The 16862-nt window shown below is 39.2% G+C and overlaps 1 protein-coding gene across 13 annotated transcripts in view; it reads left to right on the top strand.

The window, feature by feature from the left end:
* The window catches only part of plekha6 (pleckstrin homology domain containing, family A member 6), a 168807-nt gene that overhangs the window by 68655 nt on the left and 83290 nt on the right, over positions 1–16862 (top strand). For 9 of the 13 annotated variants that reach the window (XR_007032573.1, XM_047339267.1, XM_047339265.1 and 6 more), the window contains one exon: positions 4231–4331. Coding sequence is in view for 9 of the 13 variants with exons in the window: in XM_047339267.1 (XP_047195223.1) it covers positions 4231–4331 (101 nt within the window). In the remaining 4 variants the exon portion in view is untranslated. Of the gene's footprint in view, positions 1–3719; positions 3879–4022; positions 4105–4230; positions 4332–16862 lie in introns of those variants that run through there. The other 4 variants (XM_035151675.1, XM_035151672.1, XM_035151671.1 and 1 more) reach the window with 3 other exon arrangements.

Raw genomic sequence — 16862 nt, 5'->3', positions numbered from 1 at the left:
CCCCACCAAGAATATTTTTCAACAACCACCACTGGTATAATGTATATAATACTATGTCCAGCCAGTACATACCAATGTGCCACTATGCACCAACACAAATACACCCAGAGAAATGATATTTAACGAATGTAATGAAATGTAAACCTGACAGTACGCAAAGGCTAAAGATAAATCTGACTGGCTACTGGCTTGTATGGCTGTCTACAGACTGCCATGTGGCCCGCTCAGTAGACATCCTCATTACCTCTTTGCCTTCTAAAAACGTGCTGCTGCTTGAATCGCACCCTTGGGAGCCAATCCAAACAGCCAGCAAAACAACAAATAAAAATAGTAACGAACGCAAAGGCTAAAGATAAATCTGACTGGCTACTGGCTTGTATGGCTGCTTACAAACTACCATGTGGCCTGCTCAGTAGACATCCTTATTACCTCTTCGCCTTCAAAAAAGGAGATAAGATTAATGGGGAGTGATTTTTAACCTCCCTGTTGGAGCCTATGGGTGGATGGTGGGGTGGTGGAGGGGACTGAATCTGCAATACTGACACAGGGTACCATAGGAATTGATACCCAACCACAGGAGAGATGGGAAATGTTCTCATCTTTAATCGACTGCTAAATTGGGAGGGTGTGTGTTATACTTGGTTGTGGAGGATGAGGCATTAGATTAGAGCAGCCCAGCTCAAATTGGCTGCCTGAACTAGCTCATAAGTGTCCCTCCAGTTGTTGTGACAAAGGCATTGATTGGTTGTTGGTAGTGTGGCAGGGTGTTCAAGTTGCTTGCTCTGGTGTTGGACTGTTTGCTTTAGATGTATGATTATTTGATTGTTGCAAATTATTTAGTTGTAAATTGTAAGGTTTAAATGATTAAATAATGCTACTTTATGTTACTGTTTGCAAACCTGTTAAAACAGCTATTTGCATTATAGGGTAAGGTTTCAAATAGATGTGATCGTCGAAGTGATTTTATTTTGAAACAGGAAGTAGTTAGCTGTGAGTGATCTTACAATGTAACAAGAGACAAATTAAGTGAGGCTCTGTTTTGTTAACATTTTATTTTCCTCTTTGTAATTTCAGCAATGACTGCATGTTGGGTGTAAGGACAGTTGGGTAATTTTAACATTACCTGGGCTGCTCAGTAATTTTAACCCCATCCAGAATGCCTATGTGGGTCATTATCACCCCCATCTCAGCTATAATTACGGCCACAATGACCATCTATTTTACTGTGGACTGGCTGTTTGTCATGTTATTTCAATCCCATCTAGAGGCACTTCTTTGGATTTGATGTGAATGAAGAGGTGTTAATCACATAAAAGTGTATATGTGTGTGTAAAATGTGTGTTAAAATGAAGGCTTATGCTGATCGTTGGAAACACCAACATATAGGTTTGGGATGACAAGTTAAAAAAATGTAAGCATGTGACACTGACTCATCAAATGATATTCTCTGTAATTCTAATTTAAGCCCCTGAGACTTGATGGTCGTTACTCAAACATTAGATTGGGATTATTTTCAGCAGCAAATTCTGACACATTTTGTGTGTATTTCAGCAACAGGAACTGATTCAAAAGCAACTTCAGTGTGTGTCTTCAGTGCAAGAATTTGGTTACTGATTTTGGAAGAACAATGTTGCTTCACGATGCAGAGGAAGATACATCACGATACTTTAGCATAACATTAGTAGGAGACATTCAGTGTTGATTTTGTAGTGCATTTTATATAGAAAAATAACATTTCTTATTTCCCTTTAAATGTATCCAACCATTCATATATTTAGTGTACTTATATATTTTCAGCCATCTGCCTTATTTATGTCTCCACTCAGGATAACTCACACTTGGCTGTAAACAATTTTCATTGGAATTACTGTGATGACTGAACTCTCAGCTCATTTATCTGAAGAGCTTTTGGGTTTAAAAAAAAAAACTTTTGATGATGGACATTTTCCTTGATTTTCCTGTGTTTGGATTTGGCTTGTGTTTAGTTGTACTATGTGTTCTGTTCCCTGTTTTATTTCTTGTATTTATCCTGTTTGGCGTAGAGATGGGCGATACCAGACTTAACATAAGTTCGATACGATACAAATATTGTTGGAATTTTAGAGATACTTTCTGAAATCTTATGTGGTTTTTCAAAATAATGATACATTTTCCAGCCATAAGTAACACATTTATTGCAAAAGCAAATACAATTACTTTAAATAAAAGTGCAAAAATGTGCAAATAAGGGTACAAATAATTTACAAAAATACTCTGATTAAATAATAGTAAAATAAATAAATGGTAAAATAATATGAAATAATGAATAAAATTTAAATCCATACATAAAAACATAAATTGTGCAAATTGCACTTTTTAAGATTTTGAAATCTTAATATTTTACAGGCCACGGCAGTTTCTACTCACTTATTGAATCATTTAAGTGTCCTGGCAACAATGTTCAGAAAACAACAAAGGTTGTGATGTTTTTAAATGTTTGAAGAGGTTACTATCTGTGTGGCACTTTCTTGTCACAAATAGTGCATCTTGCAGTATTTTTGGAAAAGTTGCACTACACCACACTGCGTTTCCTCTGCCATTCTTCATTCTCTCTCTGACGCTCACGTTGAGACTTGAGTTGAGAACACTCACAATGGTTCAATCTGCCCACCCCTAGCTTCCCGCCCCTGTGATTGTCTGTACCTGTTCCTGGTGTGTTTCACCTATGTTCAATCATTCCTGCCTCCATTGTGTATATACTGTGTGCTTCCCTTCGTTATGTCATCTTGTCCCCTTGTCCCCTTGTCCCCTGATCATCTTGTTCCTTGTGTTCTGGGAATTTTGTGGAATTTTTGACTTTTTGTATCCTGTTTTGCTGTAAGTAACTTCGCTGAAATAAAGGACATTTTTGTTATTTCAACCTGAACCTGGCTCCTGCACTTTGGTCCTCCTGCTTTCCTTATTCTGTCAATTACTTTTTATTAAATAAGAGTTCTCTATTAAAACTGTTGGCGGTCTGTGGGTTGTCAGGAGTAGAAGGAACACTGTTTCTGGAAAAAGATGTTGATTTTACATAATCCTATTTTTTTTTCAAAATATGTCATCAATTATGTGAACAAACACACATATTGGGGTTAATGGATAATTCTTGATTTCAGTGAAGCTTCACTTATAAAAACGATCATGATTACTCAATGACTATGATAAATGTTAGTGTTATAAACAATAAAACACATTTTATATACTGAGGCTTGAAAACCTCCTTATCTTAATCCTGTGAACACCACAATTTCAAAATTCCAATTACATCATTATATTGGGTTGGAGGCAAAAATTTGGGGGACATGTTCAAACAGAAATACACCATTGATACAAAAGGTATAATTAATGATATCTTCTGTGTGAAATACCCAGAATCCGCTGGTTCCTTATCCAATATCTAAATTGTCTTTAGTGTTTTACATCACGATAAAGTGGTTAACACCTTACTCATTTTTATGCTTTCATTTTATAAATTCAGTCATCAGTCATTTTTGAGAGAGAGAGAGAGAGAGAGAGAGAGAGAGAGAGAGAGAGAGTGTAGACAAGCAGCAGGTACAGTTGGCTAGGGGCCAAGATTCCTGATAAAGTGAGTCACATGGGTTGATCATTATCTCTCTCACTCTCACGCACACACACATACGTGCGCATGCTCTCTCACACCCAGGAATCAGCGTATTGTATGATCGCACAAGCCCTTCCCCCTCCCTCAGATCTCTCTCGCTCTCTCTCTCTCTCTCTCTCTCTTAGCTCGATTGCCCTCATTTGCTCCCTCTTTTTCTTCTCTTTACACTCAAACATACACTCATACATAAACACTCACACGCAGTCAATGGCAGAGAGAGTGTTGGAAATATGAGGTAGGACCAGCTGAAATTTTATATGGCTGCTTGCAATATTTAAGGCTCTGTGCTACACTTTTCCAGCAGTCTGTTTATCACTGCTAGATTCTAGAATGTGTGTGTGTGTCTGTGTGTTTGAGCCTTTACCACTGCTTATCACAGGGACCCTCGGACTATAATGGATATCTATTCTAGGAGGCTGTCAGGAGCATGATAAGAGGAAAGCAGCTCTGATTCCATTCATGTTTGTACAAAAAATCCCCTCCTCTGTCTTTTATACTGCTGGTTGGATGAGGTGGCTCAGGTTGTCATTAGTGTATCTTTCATTATTCCGAGCATGTTTTCACACTTAAATTTTTCCCCTTCACAGATGAGAGGGAGGACTCTGTTTTAGGGAGTTTACTGCTGCTCAGTTTCCGGATAAGTCGAGTGGAGCCTGCAGATAACATCACCCGCAAGTTTGCCTTTAAGGTTAGTAACATCCAAGAAAAATTTAAAACGCTCCTGGGGAATCTTTATTCGATTGTATTTCATGCATGGTTACCCAAGAACATACTTGAGTCCATATGACTTTCAATGTACATGACATACTTTAGTGAGACACAAATAGGTTCTATGTTTGGAATATCCTGTAGTTTGGTTGGTTTTAGTTTGTTGAAATATCTCTAAATAAACAACCAGAAATAATGAAATATTTCAGTGAGAAGAAAATGTTCTAGCTGTAGGTTTCCTTAGTGAAAGCAGTACCTCATAGAACCACTGCCCTAACCTTGTGGGCAATGTGACTTCTTGCTACAAAAGGAGGATTTAGTAATGTTTGCAATGTTTCTTGGTTACATTGCTGTGGCTTAGTAAAGGGTTTTGGTTTGGCTCTGTGTGATTGAATGATCATGGCTGAGTTACATGATGTTATTTATTACTGTAAAGGAGAACCATGGGAACATGAATCTCTAGCTCTCATCAGGGAAAGCATCAACCATCCCCTGAAGAGATTCCTAGTTAAGCAAGCAACCTTGAATCTACTATGGGTTTTGATGTTTGATCAGATTGTTTTCCCTATTGTGCATTCAGAATTGTACTTGGGCAAAATACTGAACCCCTGATTGCTGTGTGCCGACAGTGTATGGCTAGTGTTCAATAGAAAGAGTGCTATGCTTAGGAGTGCTGTATGAATGAAAGAGTCTGTGGATGGGTGAATGCAGTTTTTTTTATAGAGTTAATTTACCATTTGCAATTTTGGAAATATGGCAAATATTTCAAAACACATCAATTATCATTGGTTATTGTACATGAGCCCTTCACATCACTGCCACCCTAAACAAGCATAATTTTGACTGATGAGGATGATTGGATCATATGCACACATTTATCTTGGTAAGGATAGAAAAGGCCAAGTATACCATTTATGACATCACAGGTGTGCAGCACTGACAGCACCATGTCCTTATTTAAAAATCTATATTTCCCAAAATGTTGATTTATTAATAATTTACTTTCAGTGTCAATATCATGCTTGTAGTCTGAAGTCACAGTGAGACCTCTCTGCAAGGTTTTCATTTGTGCTGGTAATAATACAGATCCTGATGAATTGCATCAACAGCCCTGAAAGTCAGGATAGACACAACACCAGCGGCAGCAGCACTCAGCTACATGACAGAACTGTTTGTTAGAGCTGAATAAAGATGAGACAATTTCATTTCATTTAATGTAGGTTAGCTGAGTCTGAATATGCCAAATAAATCTTAAACAAAGTTTGCCTTGTTTCCCCTTTAACATCAGTATGAAACACACTCAATTGAATTGAGGAATCTCTGTCACAACTATCTTATCTCTCCCTCTGTGTCCCTGCTCTTACTGCAATCACTGTTTGTCATTTTTAGTTTTCTTCTCTTTTTAGAACATTTAGTCCTTTTTGTTGTTCTCTTTCACTGCATGTCCAGCAAGCTCTTGTGCAAAGTCCAGTGCATGTACCCAGTGCATGTACACAAACAAACACACAAAGATGTTTGTACTTCTATCTATGTGAGGACACTCATTGGTAAATGGTAAATGGTTTTGTATTTATATAGCGCTTATCTAGTCTTGATAACCACGTATTATTGACATAATACATTCCCTAGCCCCTTAACCTAACCTTAACCAACACAACTAAAAACCTAACCCTAACCCTTACCCTAACCTAATTCTAACCCTAACCTTAAGACTTGGTTTTAGGGTTAGGGTTAGAATTGAAAAAGTGAGCCAGGTAGAAATTTCCTCACTCTGTAGGGCCTTTGCTTAAAATGGTCCTCACAAAGATTTAAGTACAGGAACACACATACACCTGGAGTGGAGACAGACTGGCCAATTATATTCATTCTGGCTTTGATGGCTTGGCAAGGGTTTGGGTGCTGCTTGTTAGATAAATGTTCTGGGTGGACACTGTTTACTGTCCAGTGTGTCTGCAAATCATGATGCCATGGACTTGGCAGTAAATATTAACAAACTACAATGTGTAATACTAATGTTAAGGATGATCATACATATGCCCTGGCATACGCTCGGGCGACACTGGCTTTCAATCAATCAATCAAATTTTATTTGTATAGCCCATATTCACAAATCACAATTTGTCTCATAGGGCTTTAACATGGTGTGACATCCTCTGCCCTTAACCCTCAACAAGAGTAAGGAAAAACTACCTAAAAACCCTTTTAACAGGGAAAAAAGAACGTAGAAACCTCAGAGAGAGCCACATGTGAGGGATCCCTCTCCCAGGACGGACAGAAGTGCAATGGATGTCAAGTGTAAAGGAGAACATCAAGATAAAGGTTTTAGCAGCATTGATTAGGGTAAACATTTTGAAGTATAACTGAAGGTCAGTGATTTGGTGGATTAATGTCATTAATGGTCAAGTGTCTGAGGAGAAATACTATGTATCGAGCAGTCCTGCTGCAATCATAGTCCATGGTCAGCAGCCAGCAAGATCATGATCCACCATCAAGATCGGATGCCACTATAGTCCACAGTTATTGTCCACTGCCGCCATTAGGATCCATCATCAGCTGCCACCTCGGTCGTGGTCCACTACCAGTATCTGATGCCAACACGATAAAGGATCTGCCTTTGTTATCACGATCAGCCAGCACGATGCAGAATCCGCCATACTGGATCCACCATTACGACCTCTGATACGTGATCCACAGATCCTAATCCATGATGTGGCTTTGGTTGCGCCGTGGAACTATTTCACAATTAAAACCTTTTTAAACAAAGCTACGATGTTATAATCGTTAACATGGAATGTTAACAAATGAAAAGCAAGCGGCCAGTGTGGCTAATGCGTTTCAAAGGTAAATCTTTCAGAAGGAAAAAATACAAATGAGACATATTGTAAAAGAGGATAAATATAAGATACTATGACAAGGTCTTTAAATAAAAGTTAGTATGAAGAAGTGATTTGAAAACACCAGATTCTGTCTGAGACTGACAAGTACAACCTCATACAGTGAAAGTCTTCTCCCATAACCAAAACAGGAAGTTATATATATTTTTTTATAATTTTGATAGAGCCTAGCAAGTTTTTTCACTTGCCTCCAGTCTTTGTGCTAAGCTAAAAGACAAACATGAGATTGGTAGTCATTACCTGACCCCTACATTTATAAAAAGTTAGTTTCACAATATTCAGAAAGAAGACAAAGTTTCTTAACCTGAAACTCATGTCTTAATAATGAAATGTGTATAGAGGATGGATAAATTTATCAAAATATAGCCTATTTACATAATAATAATAATAATCCTAACAAATTTAAATTCATGATTGGGTGTAAACATGGTGAAATTCTGCTGTCATTGAACATGGCCGATGATATTTATGACACAACAATGTTAAATGTTTCACCTCAAAACAGTATAAGTTATCACATTATAACTTGTGTTTAACTTATCTGCTTCCCAGTTATTCAAAATCATAAGTCATCAAAAAAGTTTATTTACTTCTGTGGCTGTTCGTCCTCTAACTAGATGGTTGGCAGTTTGATCCCAATTCCATAATTCCATGAATTTTAAAGTTCCCTAGATGCTAGTGTTTGGACAATATTTTTTAGCAAATGATCATTTCCTTTACATTTTACTGTGACTATTGCATAGTAAAAAATGCAAAAAATTTACATTATTCAATTTCATCAATCATTTTCTAAAAAGCATGCCATTATGAATGTCTCTATATAGGCTACTAACTATTGCACAGTCAGAAAACTGTATGTGGCTTATGCCTATACCATATGTCAGGTGATTGTGCTGCAGCAGATGTTAGAGCTCTCAGCTCTCAGTATTTTGTGGACCTTTACTTCTTCTGGTCATTACCCAGGTGTAAAAACAGGTGTCATACTTTAACATAATATTAAATATAAATGTTACATGAGTAGTCGAAACATGCAAAATTTGGCCAGTTGAAGCAGAGTGTGTGCTTTTCTTAGGTGGGCTCCGTTTTTTCTCTCTTTTTGGATGAGTTCCCTTATGACCTCATGAAAGTGGGGCTCAGACTCTCTGTACTGTCCCATCATGCTTCCTTCAAAGCTGTCGGTAAAATGTTAAAAATTACTCGCAGATGAAAGGGAGCCAAAGCAGATAGGGATGGAGTCCACGTCCTCTGACTTTGTTGATATCTGTCGGAATATACAGTATGAGTACCAAGTTGCATCTTTGGAGACATGTCTATGTCTAACCCGAACACTAACAAAAAGGGAATGAAACACCTACAGACCTCAAAAGAGAGCACAACCCCATGCACACATTTGAGGACTGTAGAGATAGTACGCTGCTGCTTGCATCACAATATGAGAGATGTGCTCCTGCAAGACAACTGTCCTGTTACCTTTTCCTCCAGGTCTCTAAGGGTATATGAGATAGGATATGGGAAGGAAGTGTTGATGAAGAAGGAAATGCTCTCTAATGTCCATGCATGCATAGAATATCATTATTATGTCTTTGGAAAGCAGGTAACAATCTACAATGACCACAAACCACTTGAAAACATCTATACATCCCCGTTTTAGAATCACATTAGCATAAAGAGAATTGTATTGTCTGCACCTGCAGTGGTGTTACTTAAATATCTGTTACAGGAGAGGAAAAGTCATGGAGCTTCCCCTCACAGCTGTCAGCTTATCCTCACCAGTTAGTGATCCGCTCGTGTACACAACAACAGGTCCTATCCTGACTGCACCTTCGTCTGCTGTGATCTCAGGACTGTCCCTCCTCGTTTTGGCCCTGTCTGCTCCTGACCTCGCTCGATCCCGTCTCCCTGTTCCAGACTGGTACCTGGCTCAAGCCTGGCACCCCGTGGGTGGCGCTGACTGCCACTTCCACTGCTCCGGCTGTGCCCCAACTGGGTCCTCGCCTGCCACAACATTGGACTTTCTCCGACCCGTTTGGTCTTCTTTTCCTGCCGCAGCCCAGTTGCTGCTTTTCTGGTTACATTTACATTCAAAATCCCCGCTCTATGGACCAGAGTTGTGGGCTGGCCATAATCCATCAAGCCGACTTCCTGGTCAAAGAGCTTCCTGTACACACCTCATTTTAATGTTTCGTCTTCACTCTGGCTGGGTCCACACAGCTCCAGGTTGTCCATATCTACTGCCCCCCCAGAGCCTCCACCACCTTCATGTCTATTTGAGCTACTCACCTCCGTCTGCTCCATGTCTCCATCTACACTCCTGCTCTGTGATTTCAATATTCATTCATTCTGCGCAAACCGTTATAATACTATGGAACAAAGACTCTAGACAAACATCTAGCATTACTTGACTAGAGAACCACCCCACTTGAGTCTGTAGACTTGTCTCCTGCACAACTGCTAAAGGGTAGGGGACCCGAAACAAACTACCTTGACTCACTAACTGCTTGTCCCAAAAGCTTACAACTCCCTTAAATTTGAATATATATTCGAAAGGTCTAAAGCTTTCCACTTCTACTATGATAAGAGCAGATTATGTAAATCCACATGGTCAGAAGATGGTCCCCAGCAGTTGTTGTGAAGAGACATAGCACACCCTGGTCCTACATTGTTGACTGTGGCAGTCAGTCCAGTTGAGGCTGCACCCAGTCACAAAATGCTGACACTAGTCGCTGGTGATGTATCAGGTTAACCTCTTCAAAAACACCTAGACTCAGCCAAGCGCCAAGCTCAGCCTTCGAAGCCATAGTCATAAATAGTCATCCCCTCAAAGGCTGGATTTTGACTGTTCATAAAAAAGTTAAATAATAAAGTTGACGTATATTAATAATAATATCTTGACAAAATGTTGTCAACTCTGGAATTGATAGTTAAGGTGCTGCACTATGTTGCCATTCCAAATCTGATCATGCACACTCCTGTAGAATGTCAACATGATCTCAATGGGCCTCATTCATCAATATCTTCTTCTTCTTCTATAACTTATTATATTTTGTAATGTCACCAATGGACATAAAATACCACAAAAAACAATACATGGAATGCAGTAACATGTTCAGGCTGCATCAGGAGAAAGTTGCATAATTTAAGTAAGATAATAGTTTTATCTCAGATTTGAAGTCAAAATAAATATTGTCAAACACAGAAGACAGAGAAGGAATGGAAAAGAAAAGGAAGGTGGGAAGAGATATATGTCCCTCAGCTGAGCATCTGTGAAAACTTGACCTGAGCCTGATGGGACCCATCGGTACTAGACAAATGTTTTAAATAATATTTGGGTTCAGGTTCAACAAGGGCCATCTCTCGTCTCAGAACCGAAATACACTCAGTTTTCAGAATTAACAGGCTACACTTGGACAGAACATTTTAATATGTAAACACAAGTGTGTAAAGCCTAATGAGATGCGGTATTGATTCACTTTTTTTTTATCTAATGTGATTGGTTGACCCTCGAGGCTGTCTCAGGTACATCCGGCGTCATTGAGTCACTTCCGCTGCAACCGACTGGCAAAGATATGGCGACTTCAAGTGGAACTAAAGCAAAACCAGTAATTTCCTTACCAAAAAAAATGTTCACGAGGCGTTCACTTGAAGAAAAAAAGGGAGCTCGGTCCGCATCGACCGATTTACAGATTCGGCTGCCGGCAAGCGATCATGGACAAGCTTACATCCTGGGCTTCTCCCGCTCTTGTTATGAGAAACATAGTTGGCTAACTGCATGTGGTGTAAGTAATGCCTTTTATTTCTTCCCCTATTTGCTGTTTTCAAGAGTCAGCACGGAGGTACTATGGACAACAACGGGTGTGTGAGACTTAAAACATCTCTCTGAAAAATTCAGAGACAAAGTTGCCACAGTCGTTTCGACACAATGGCCATCATTCACAAACCGTAAACCGTGCGTACACACAAATCTTGGATTGATCAATATGTTCTTACCTAAATTTGTTTGCAGACAAAATTTAGAACTTCCTCAGACCCTGCGTACACAAAAATGAAGGCCTGGCTGTCCTAGAAAATACAAACACACACTCTTTTTTGTTTTGTTTAAAAGAAAACAATAATTTAATTTACTAATTACCATGAAATTGACACCCTTTCATCCTCATAATTTATTGTCGGAATTAAAATCTTCAACTATACCAGTTGAGATTGTATATTTAGTTTACAATAAAGTATATAAATATGTTTATACTGAAATGTAACAGTTTTGGCTTTTGTTAAATTGTTTATTGGCCTATAATTGACTGTATTCACCTGTAGTGTCTCCCCTAAACCTGTATTTCATAACTTATTACATTAGTAGCTCATGCGTGCACATTAGAAAGACACAAGTTAACTATACTTGTTTTTGTCTTTTGGCTAATTAGCTGTAAACTCAATGCACTGGTAGCTTAGTCTTTTGTTCATCACCACTCACCCCACACAAAAGAAGAAAAACCAGGACAACTGGTACAGGAGCTGCCATCCTGTCTTACGTGACCTTTTCTAGCTTCATGATTCGATAACAAATTCAGCAGTCAACGATTCAAATGCACAACGATGAATCTCGATGCATTTCAATGAATCACATCCACAATTTCCTATATTACTGCGCATGGTTGCTTTTTCATCAGTTAATATCAGTTAAAAAATGAATTTTTACTAAATTACTAAAAACTAAATTTGCAAAATAAGGTTTTCAATTCATAAATCTGACTACAACAGTAAGTGTATGATAGTGGTCAGTGCTCTCCACACTGATTTGAGATTCATTCAGTTTAGACTTGTGTGCTGCACTTAAAGGACAAACTCTGATTATAGCCTTTACTGTATCAAGGTGGCCCCCCCTTGGCAGCGCCACTGCACTGATGCGCATTACTCCACTGGTCAACAAGTAACTCTGCTCCTCTGATGTTTTCTAATCACTCACACTTAGAACTGATCTTAATAAAAACATGCTGAATTCATATTTATGTTCCTGGATAAATGGGGCGTCGCTTCTTCTGCAACAATGAAGTTAAAACACTGCATTGCATCTTAACCCTGATGTCCTGTCTGTGTGCGTCACATTATGTCTCTTGTTGTGTAGCAGGTTTAAACAAGTGTTTCATAAACTTTAGAGCAACTCAAACAAACACAAAGTAAACGTCATTACTGTATGTGTCCTACAGGAGACTCTGACACAGAACAAGACGACCAGACCTTTAATCTGTGTCTGTCCTGGTCCTGAAGCAGCAATGTTTATAATTATTCACTCTAGTGTTCACCACTGTGCAGGAGACGTGGGGGAGTAAGGGTAGAGGCATCGGAACTCTACAAAGTCTAATCTCCTGACCTGATATTTTTTCAATCAATATATTTGTTTGGCAGGGAAGCTGTGCGCAAACAGGAGTATAAGCTTCATTTATTAAAAGAGCACCCCAGAAAAACGGCACCTTTCCTCAAGGAATAAAAAGGGCAGGGGCTCAAGCCCCCCCTTTGATGTCTATGTGTGCACGTGCCAGCCCACATGTCAGAGATCTTTGCTCTTTGGGAGTGTCTTTTTCAACTAGCAGCAGTTATAAGGCTGGTGAAACCTGTTGTACCTCTAGCTTTACCACCTACCTTTATACAGGCTAAGAGGCATTCAGTTAAGAGAGAAGTCCCACTGAAGGCTTTGTTCTGTTTCAGACGAAAACCCATTTCTGCAGTTGTCATCCAAATCTTATTATATGTCCCCTGGGTATTTTAAAGTAGAGCTGTGTATGTGTCTGCTGTTTCTACCAAGTAAAAATATTTACAGCATCCTTAAAAATCTCAATTTACAATCCAAAATTCATTATTCTCACCATGTTAATTGTTAATAATTAATACAATTTTACTTGTTTAGTGCCTGGCGTTTTGATCTTACAATATTATAGAGGAACCCAAAAGTTGCCACAATGGGCAGACACTTGGCAACTGGGGAGAGAAAGAAATTCCCTTTTATTAAAGAGAAACCCATAGCAGAACCAGACTCAGAGTGGGCAGCCTTCTGCATCGGCCAGTTGAGGTAAGGGTGAAAAAATGGGGGAGAAAGGAGAGATAGAAAGAGTACCGCTCATGCTAATGCTAGCCCGGCTGCAAACAGTGCAAAAGACCAACACGCATTGCTACTACTCATTGAGTCAATAAAACAAGATTTGATGGGGAAAATTTATGAAAAGGCGATAGCCCAATCACCGGAACTCCAAAGCCAGGTCTCTCAGATGCAGACGGAACTGCGAAGTGCGGTGGAGCAAGTTAACAAAAGTATAGAGGCAACCGAGGGCTGGGTATCTGAACACGAGGTTGGAACTACCATCTACTCGGATACCGGCACCTTTATGGTGTCAGATATCAGCAATATGAAGAAAGAGCTGACCACGATCAGAGACCGATGCAAAGATTTAGAGGAAAGATCGCGGCACGGTAATATACGCATCCCAGGAGTGAAAGAAGGATGGGAGCATGGGAAATGTCCATATCAGTTCGTGGCTGGCTTGTTTTCTGGGTCTCGAGAGGCCACCGACCATAGACCAGGTACTCTTCGTAGCAAACCGACGCAAGACAACCTCCCACCCCAGGCATTTGTTGTGAAATGCCACTATTTCTCCAAAAAAGAGTCGCGGCTGAAGAAAGCCATAGAGATAAAATCGGTGACTACTGCGGATAGGGACCATATCTGAACCCTGCCGAACACAGGCCATGATTAGACAATGGCCGCCTTTACTGAGGTGAGGAGTTTACTAAGGCCTGAGATACCCAGCGGCATTGAGGATACATAAGGCTTCATAGTAGACATGTTTTGATATGTTTGTATTCTTGATGGCAAAGCAAACAAGGAGAGTAGAAATATATAAATAAATAATTGGGGCATGTTATGGACAATATTATGGGTCTGTGCATGTATATGGGACACTTTGATTTCTTTATTTTGTAACACTTTCAGGCTAATTTCCATTTTAAATGTTTTGGATTCTCTTGCCAACTGCAGAAATGGAGTGGGGGAACGTATTGATGCAAACTACACCAAATTCAACATATGTGTAAATGTATGGGTTGTTCTTATTTTGTATCGCTTCACAACAGGGTAAGATATTTTTAGTTTGTCTAGTTGAAATTATTTACTTTCTGTTATTTTTAACATGTGAAGACACTGTGTGAAAGGTATGGCAGTATATTTAGAATTACCCTTTCAGTGATAAAGGTAAGAGCTAAATTGAGTCAGATTTGTGTGCCTGTGTGTAGCGGTCTAGGAGAAGAGGTTGACTGGAAGAATAGGCAGTCTCCATCATGCGAGAGACCAGCATTGTAATGTTTGTCACGTTTAAGGATGTTAATGTTAGGGTCAAGTTTCTCATTGTTTTATGTTCAGGTACTCACCCCTTCACCTTTTTTTCCCTTACCTTTGGCTACTATATATCAGGCTCAGGCAACCCACAACCTCTAATGCAGTCTTTTCAGAACCACTTACAACAAGGCAAAGGGATCGGGCATTGGCATTATGTGAGAGGTAAATTTGATAGTTATCTGATAATTATTTAGGCAGGGCTGGCACCATGTTGGTGAGTTGGAACATAAGGGGACTACGGTATTTTCTCAATTAAGCAAATTTAAAACTGAAATAGCATATCTGAAAGAAACCAACTTACTAACCGCAATAGTAGAGGGGTGGCAAAACTCAAACATAAAAATGTTCATTTTGAAGAGTCAAACATTATAAGGGAAAACAAATTTGTTGACTTCGGGAACTTACAAATATACTTATTTCAGGACAATAATTAATCCCCAGAGATAAACTATTGAATATTATGGGAAACCATGAAAGCGTATATTAGAGGACAAGTGATTTCCTATATGTGGCTGAGGGGTAGAGCGGTCGTCCTCCAACCTGAAGGTCAGCAGTTCGATCCCCAGTCTTCCCCATCTGCATGCCGAAGTGTCCTTGGGCAAGATGCTGAACCCCGAATTGCCCCTCATAGAACAACAAAGTGCTGCTAATAGATGCACTGTATGAATGTGTGTGTGTGTGAATGGGTGAATGTAAAAACTGTACTGTAAAGAGCTTTGAGTGGTCATCAAGACTAGAAAAGCGCTATATAAATACAAAACCATTTACCATTTAGTGCAGATAAAAGGAAAACCAAACAGGCAACAGAGTTGATCAATCAAATTAAAATGGTTGACCATTTACATTCAACGTCACCCTCTGAGAATCTCTACAGAGAGAGAATTTCAATCCAGAAAATTGTAGACTCCCTGACATGATAATGCTATAGATCTCCTCTTAAAATCACGTCATACCTTCTATGAGTATGGAGAGTGACCCAGTAAGCCACCAACTTAAACAATCAGCAACAGCAGGTTTTATATCTGCAATAAAAGATGGGGAAGGTAATGTTGTCACAGACCAAAGGGCCATTACCACTCAATTAAAGTATTTTTAAGAAAACCTGTATACCTCAGAGGTGATTAACAAGGCTGTTGGTTGAGGACTTCTTCAGTAACTTGGACTTGCCGTCCTTAGATGAATCAGATAAATAAGAATTGTAAAGGAACATACAGTAACTCTAACAGTGATTGATAGTGCAATTGAGAAAAAGAAGCTCAGAAAGGCCCGAGACCCTGATAGGTTTCCAATTGATTTATTGAGAAAATTTGCCCCTAAATAATCACTGTTATTATAAAGTGTTTGAAGAGATCTTGGATAAAAAAAGCTCTTCCCCCAACTATGACACAGGCCTGCATCTCACTGTTACTAGAAAAGAATAAAGATCCATTGATGTGCGAGTCTTACTGCCAGGTTAGTCTGTTATTTTGCTACTATTAAATTCTGACCAAGGTGCTGGCAAGTAGGCTTGAACAAATTATGCCTAGGTTGATACATCCAGACACAACCGTATAATAATATCCTTAGATGCACAAAAAGCATTTGACAGGATTGAATACAACTTCCTGTTCACTGCACCTTTTTTCCGTTTTTGGATCAATATTCTATTTACAGCGCCTCAAGCTGCAGTGCGAACAAACAGGATAACATCCCTCTCTCGAGGCACAAGAAAGGGTTTTCCCCTGAGCCCTCAGATATTTGACATAGCTTTCAAACCTCTGGCAATACTTATAAGAGAGACCAGTACTCTAGTTGAAGTACAAGGGGGGGGGGGCTGATTGCGCATGACCTCATCACCAAGATCTGGCAGATATCAAGGGTAGGGTTAAATCTAACTAAAAGTGTTCTATTCCCCATAAATGATAAAGCACGCCAAATGTTGTTCCAGAGTTTTCCTTTCTCTGTTAATAAGGACAGCTTTACTTATTTGGGTGTTTTTGTCACCTACAGGTACAGAGATTTGTTTGAATATAACTTTATAACAGCATTGGAAAAGGCCAATTGGGACATGGAAAGATGGTCAACCCTTCCCATTCAATGGCTTGTAGAATTAATTAGTTAGTAATTTTCTTTTTCTTAGGGAATTTAACAAGTGCACATCTACCTTTTATATGGAATAAAAAAAAAACTCTGATTAAAGAACAAATATCTGGAAAGCCAAAATAGGGAGGGTGGTCTGTCTTAGCCTTATTATCTG

The sequence above is a fragment of the Hippoglossus stenolepis genome, chromosome 3 (genome assembly GCF_022539355.2).
Source record: "Hippoglossus stenolepis isolate QCI-W04-F060 chromosome 3, HSTE1.2, whole genome shotgun sequence".
Classification (NCBI taxonomy): domain Eukaryota; kingdom Metazoa; phylum Chordata; class Actinopteri; order Pleuronectiformes; family Pleuronectidae; genus Hippoglossus; species Hippoglossus stenolepis.
Note: the sequence above shows the minus strand (reverse complement) of the source record. Positions and strands in the feature narration are given on the sequence as shown.